General features: G+C 35.8%; 1 protein-coding gene across 1 annotated transcript; it reads right to left on the reverse strand.

Moving 5' to 3' along the window:
• Positions 1 to 4,223: 4,223 nt before the first annotated feature.
• LOC309835064 (elongin-B-like) lies at positions 4,224 to 4,647 on the reverse strand (the record flags this gene model as incomplete). Its single annotated transcript, XM_082674340.1, has 1 exon — positions 4,224 to 4,647. The coding sequence occupies one exon, from the start codon at positions 4,645 to 4,647 to the stop codon at positions 4,291 to 4,293; it is 357 nt and encodes a 118-aa protein (XP_082530466.1). The 3' UTR covers positions 4,224 to 4,290.
• Positions 4,648 to 7,191: the final 2,544 nt, after the last annotated feature.

Below are 7,191 nucleotides of genomic sequence, written 5' to 3' on the forward strand. Positions count from 1 at the left end.
TACCTGTTAACAGCCTATGGCACTAGTGTTGCATATTTTGGGAAATGCTGCTCTCAGTACTTCTGCAGAACTCACCTACAAAGTCTAACTCTTTTAGAGATTATGCACAGGAAAATGTGTCCAAGGGTAGAATTACCTACAAGAAAAGCAAAGTTTATAAAGGGAATTCTTAACTCTGAAATATTCACAAGTGACAGATGAGAGAATGAAAATCTCATTTGGGGAGTTCCCAACTCCAAATATGCTCTATTTTGCCCATAACTGAACTTGAAGTTACAAACTCAGCCTTTAGAATGCAGTAGCATCAAAAAAAAAAAAAAAAAAAAAAAAAAAAAAAAAAAAACCTTGCAGATAGTATGCTCACACTTAACAACATTCTATTTCCCATTTTTGAAGCTGAGGACATGACTGAAACCCACTTATAAAAACTGTAATTCCTGCTCAAAAACTTTCTTTGTTATCTGAATTCCACATCCTCTATTCCAATCACACTGCTTAAATCTCTCACTCTAAAATTAGCAATTACTCCCTTCTGATTATTTCTCAGACTCAACTCCCTCAGTGTCTCAGAGGCATTTGATAGTGTTATTCATTATCTTCTTGAATGCATTCTGCTCCAGGTCCTCTGTGCCACATCATTCTTATTCTCCTCCCACCTCTCAGATTACTCTCTTGATCACTGTTTCCTGATCCAGTGATTTCACTGCTCCTCTCATGTCACAAATCCCAAGTTCTAATCAGATATTTATTTTCCTTCATGTTCATTCCTTTAGAATCCACACCTAGTCTCTACTTACTAATGACCCTATTGCTCTATGTAGCAACATTATTTTTTTCATGTTTAAAATATAAGTGTTTCTAGTGCTTTGTATGCATTTGCTTTCCACTTGTCATGACATTTTACATATTAAGCATCAACCACTTATTAATTTCTTAGAATATGTCACTACCCTGGCAGGCACTATAGATGCAATGTTGCTTGAACTTCAAGAAACTCATGACTTAACATGAGTTAAACATAAAATTTAAATAAGTTGTATACTACAAGTTCAAGATGTTTAAGTTGTTATGGAAGGAGAAAAGGAGTCCAGAGAAGCATGGGACAATATTAGAAAAGGCTTAAAAGGAGAGGCAACATTTGAGATGGGTCTTGAAAGATAAGTTGAAGGTCATATGAGGCATAATAGAAAGAGAAATATTATTCCAGGCAATAAATATTCATAACTTATTTAAAGAAGTGGCAAGAACTTTGGTGTGCCTGTGGGGTGGGGGGCAGGGTTTATGTAACTTGTTTGGGTTTGGAAGGGTTGTTAGGAGATGAGACTGGAAAGATATTGAGCCTGGTTTACTATGGATCTTGAATGACTTGATAAGGAGTTTGGACTTGACCCTGAAGGTGGGATAGATGATCAGAATTTGAGCAGCCAAGTGCATAATTAGGTCTATATCCAAGAATGGTCATGCTGGTAAGAAAGAGGTTGGAAAATAGAGGATGGGATGAAGGACATGAATATTGTCTCCCACCAAAGCTTTCCTTATTCTGAGCTCTTTACTTAATTCCAGTCCTCCTGGATGACGTTATGACATTTTACTACACACACACACACACACACACAAAATTTAGCAGTAACTACTTGTTTCTTATGACATCAAAATTAAGCTCTTTTGCCTGACTTTCAGTGTCTGCTATAGACTGAATGTTTGTGCCCCCCAAAATTCATATGTTGAAACCGAATCCCCAAGGTGATGATATTTGGAGGTGGGGTCTTTGGGAGGTGATTAGGTCATGAGGGTGGAGCCCTCATGAATGGGATTAGTGTCCTTATAAAAGAGACCCAGAGAGCTCCCTCACCTCTCCTACCATTTGAGGACACAGCAAGAAGATGGCCATCTTTGAGCCAGAAAGAGTCCTCACCAGATACTGAATCTGCTGGCACCTTCACCTTGGACTTCCAGACTCCAGAATTGTGGGAAAATAAATTTCTGTTTATAAGGCACCCCATCTGTGATATTGTTGCAGCAGCCTAAATGGGCTAAAACAGTATACTTCATGTTTCCTCAAGGACATATTATCCTGCATATGCAAGTATAGTCCTTTTCCAAATGCCCAACTTTTTTTTTTTTCCATCAACACCACCCTCACCTTTATCCCATAGTCATTCTAGCTGAACTCTGTTCTTCTTTGCTCCTCCTCTCCCATTGAAAGATCTTCTTCATGGATTCAGATCAAGCCTATTCAATTACAAATGCAAACCCTCTCTTCTCCCACGAAGTCTTTCCTGGAGACTTTCTTGCATCTTGCCCTTGCTCTCACTGGTATTTTTCTTTTCTCAAATGCTTTGGTATATTCTGGATCTCACAATTCTTGTATTATCTTCATTACTTTTACATTTAAGTCTAATTTCAAGTAACATTTTTGTTTCTTGAGGATCAGGACTATGTACCTATTATACTCCTGAGTTTTTCACTTTTTAATGAACAAATTACAAATGATCAACATCCTAAAATAAATATACAAGACTCCTGTTAGAATGTTGTTGTAATGTTGGTTTCAATGCAAAAATCTGCAATAAGTAAAATAATGTCTAAATTTATTGAGCATATATTATATGCAAAACACTAGCATATATTATATGCTTGGTGTATTTATGTGTAATACTCATAATACCACTAGGTGTGTACTATTATTGTTATTATTATTAATATAATAATCATAACCACCATATCCGTATAAACTGAGAGATACTTTAAACAATTGCTCAAGGTCACTGATTCATCCATCCAAGCAATACATTTTTATTGAGTTTTTATAATGTCCCAGGCATGGTTCTTAGCACCTAGGAAGTAACAGTGGACAAAATAAAGTTCTGTCCTAGAAGCAGGGCATTTTTCTTGGGGAAATAGACTATGAAAAATTTAAACATTTTAATAAAACAATTTAACAAAGGATCTTATAACAATATTTGGTAGAGTGATACATGCTATAAAAATAAATCAGGGCAAGTGCATGCAATGCAATTGGTAGGAAATCATGAAGCCAGCATAGAAAGGTAGGTTGTCAGACTCTAGATTCCCTGTAATAAGTCCCCTACTATTGTTAGCCTCAGGTACCACTTCATTATTGGTATTTGAGCCCTGCAGTAATCTCTCCTCACATGTATATTCTAATGAAACTCAGGTCTCATCAACATCAAATCTATATTCTAATCAGACAAATATACTTATCTTCAAAAATGTACTCACCATGGCCTTGTGTTTGGCTCATGCTATTCTTTTAGTGTATGCACACACTTACACACACATACATATGTGCACCCACACAGAGTCTTTTTTACTTGAACTCAGATTCAACTTATTCTGTAAAATCTTTATTGTCTATTGAAAGAAGAGTTGCATCTTCAATTTTGTTGGCAATTTCCATTATATATACTGTTATTCTAGGCAATTTATAAATAATGAAAAGAGAACAATATGTAATTTTTCAAACACTGAAGAAATATAACTTTGGATCTGCCTTTTTGTAGCATCTGCATTAACAGTGATTTTAAAAATTAGCATATAAAATCTGAAAAATTCTTTGAAGTATTGAACCTTCTGATTAAGATAAAACATTGAGGACAAATACAGATTTGATCTGCATGGTGTTAATTTAACAGCATTAAATTCAAGATAACCCTTAAACCCTTGTGTATTATTATTTAAATTTTATATCCTCCAATTCCCCCAAAATGAAGAAATAAATTAAAATCGTTCTTTATGTCATTTCAACCATTAAATGTTTAAATACATTTAAAAATGATGACTCAGTCATAATGAAGAAAATTTTTTTCTAAAGAAAATGAAGTGAGTGTATTCATAGCTAAATGGGAAAAAAAAAAACATGTTTGAGAAAAAGCAAAATGCTGAGAATTCATATAACATTTGCACCATCTCAAACTAATCCTCCAGTGACCTTGCCAATAATATTTACTCTGAACAGCCACACAGGGAAAGAACGGGCTTTTCAATATAAAATAGTATTCATTCTGCTTTTTTATATTTCTAACAATAATAAAGGGTCAGAAACAGGCCTTGGCTGAAATGCTGATTGCTACACCTGCTTTCCAACACTTTTCCAACTTTAAAATATCATTTAAAATACAATTTGTATATTTTTGTAAACTGCAGAGCTATTCTATACTGTACTCAGTAGGAACTAGTATATGTTGTTAAATCTGGTTATTTTATTATTCTTTTTTTTTTGGACACCCAAATCTCTTTTATTGGAGGGGGGCAGGTGGTGGGGGGCTCTCACTGCAGAGCTTGTTCATTAGCACTGTTTCCTAAGTCCTGCGGCTTCATCACATCTGGCAGCTCGGGTGGGCTGGAGAAGGGCTCGATGCTAAGGACTTCAAAGGCTTCATCTGCCCTGAAGGCTAGCCCCACAGTGGCTGGGGCCTGAGGTCGTGCTCTCTGGCTGGTGAAGCCACACTCTCCCAATGTCTTTCCGTGATCCTGAAGCTGGTCGTCTTTGTACAGCTGCTGCTTGTCTGGTGGCCACTTGAGGATACCCTCAATGATGCGCTTCAGCTCGAACAAGGTGTCCGAGTCCTTGGCGTCTGTGAAGATGGTGGTCTTATGGCGTCGGATCATGAGGAACACATACATCACGGAGGCTGCCTCTCCCCCAAGTCCGGCAGATTTAACCAGAAAAAGAAACACAAATAACAGTTAGTAGTTAAAGACTTTAAGTTGCTGCTATTACAGATATAATACAAATTTGTTAGGGCTGCCCTAACAAAGTACTGCAAACTGAAATTTATTGACCAACAGTTCTGGCGACTAGACGTTCAAAATCAATGTGTTGGTGGAATTGGTTCCTTCCGAGGTCTGTAAAGGAAGGCTCTGCTCCAGGCCTCTTGCCTTACCATGTAGATCACCATCTTGCGTCCACATGATGTTTTCCCTGTGTATATGTCTATCTCCAAATTTCCCTTTATCTTTGATAAGAACTTGCCTTAATGGACCTCATCTTAATTTGATTGCCTCTTTAAAGACTCTTTCTCCAAATAAGATCACATTTGGACATATTGGGATTCAGGATTTCAAAATATAAATTTTGAGGGGACACAATTCACCACATAACAGGCACTTTCCTCATTTTTATTTGAAATATTATTTACTATTTTATTTGTTTATTGTCTAAAATATATAGATTATAAAATATGTATTTGGAATAGTATGTGGATGGTTCTTCACAATTACATAGATTTATCCAAATTGGAAAGGAATAACTTAAATTGCCTCTGTTTTCAAATCACATGATTTTATATAGAGAAAATCCTAAAGACTCCACCAAAAAATAAAATTTGTTAGAAATAATAAATGAATTCAGTAATGTTGCAGAATACAAAATCAATATACAAAAATCAACTGCATTTTGATACACTAACAATAAACTCTCCAAAAAAATTAAGAAAACAATCACATTTATAATAACATCAAAAATTTATAGAAAGAAAGAGTTGAACAATGGTTGCCAGGGCCTGGGAGGTGAGAGAAATGGAGAGATGTTGGTCAAAGGGTACAAACTTTCAGTTATAAGATAAATAGGTTCTGCCTCAACATAATAAAGGCCATATATGACAAACCCACAGCAAACATCATTCTCAATGGTGAAAAACTGAAAGCATTTCCTCTAAGATCAGCAACAAGACAAGGATGTCCACTCTCGCCACTATTATTCAACATAGTTTTGGAAGTCCTAACCATGGCAATCAGGGAAGAAAATGAAATAAAAGGAATATAAATCTGAAAAGAAGAAGTAAAATTGTCACTGTTTGCAAATGACATGATACTATACATAGAGACTCCTAAAGATGCCACCAGAAAACTACTAGAGCTAATCAATGAATTTGGTAAAGTTACAGGATACAAAATTAAGGCACAGAAATCTCTTGCATTCTTATACACTAATGATGAAAAATCTGAAAGGGAAGTTAAGGAAGCACTCCCATTTACCACTGCACAAAAAAGACTAAAACACCTAAGAATAAACTGACCTAAGGAGACTAAAGAACTGTATGCAGAAAACTTTAAGACACTGATGAAAGAAATTAAAGATGATACCAACAGATGGAGAGATATACCATGTTCTTGAATTGGAAGAACCAGTATTGTGAAAATGACTATACTACCCAAACCAATCTACAGATTCGATGCAATCCCTATCAAATTACCAATGGCATTTTTTACAGAACTAGAACAAAAAATCATAAAATTTGTATGGAGACACAAAAGACCCTGAATAGCCAAAGCAGTCTTCAGTGAAAAAAAACAGAGCTGGAGGCATCAGACTCCCTGACTTCAGACTATACTACAAAGCTACAGTAATCAAGACAATATGGCACTGGCACAAAAACAGAAATATAGATCAATGGAACAGGATAGAAAGCCCAGAGATAAACCCAAACACCTATGGTCAACTAATCTACAACAAAGGAGGCAAGGATATACAATGGAGAAAAGACAGTCTCTTCAATAAGTGGTGCTGGGAAAACTGGGAAGCTACATGTAAAAGAATGAAATTAGAACACTCCCTAACACCATACACAAAAATAAACTCAAAATGGATTAGAGACCTAAATGTAAGACCGGACACTATAAAACTCTTAGAGGAAAACATAAGAAGAACACTCTTTGACATAAATCACAGCAAGATCTTTTTAGACCCACCTCCTAGAGTAATGGAAATAAAAACAAAAATAAACAAATGGGACCTAATTGAACTTAAAAGCTTTTGCAAAGGAAAGTAAACTACAAACAAGATGAAAAGACAACCCTCAGAATGGGAGAAAATATTTGCAAACGAATCAACAGACAGAGGATTAATCTCTAAAATATATAAACAGCTCATGCACCTCAATATTAAGAAAACAGACAACCCAATCAAAAGATGGGCAGAAGACCTAAATAGACATTTCTCCAAAGAAGACATACAGATGACCAAGAAGCATATGAAAAGCTGCTCAACATCACTAATTATTAGAGAAATGCAAATCAAAACTACAATGAGGTATCACCTCACACCAGTTAGAAGGGGCATCATCAGAAAATCTACAAACAACAAATGCTGTAGAGGGTGTGGAGAAAAGGGAACCCTCTTGCACTGTTGATGGGAATGTAAATTGATACTGCCACTATGGAGAACAG

Source organism: Grampus griseus (assembly GCF_964374135.1).
Source record: "Grampus griseus genome assembly, chromosome: 1".
Classification (NCBI taxonomy): domain Eukaryota; kingdom Metazoa; phylum Chordata; class Mammalia; order Artiodactyla; family Delphinidae; genus Grampus; species Grampus griseus.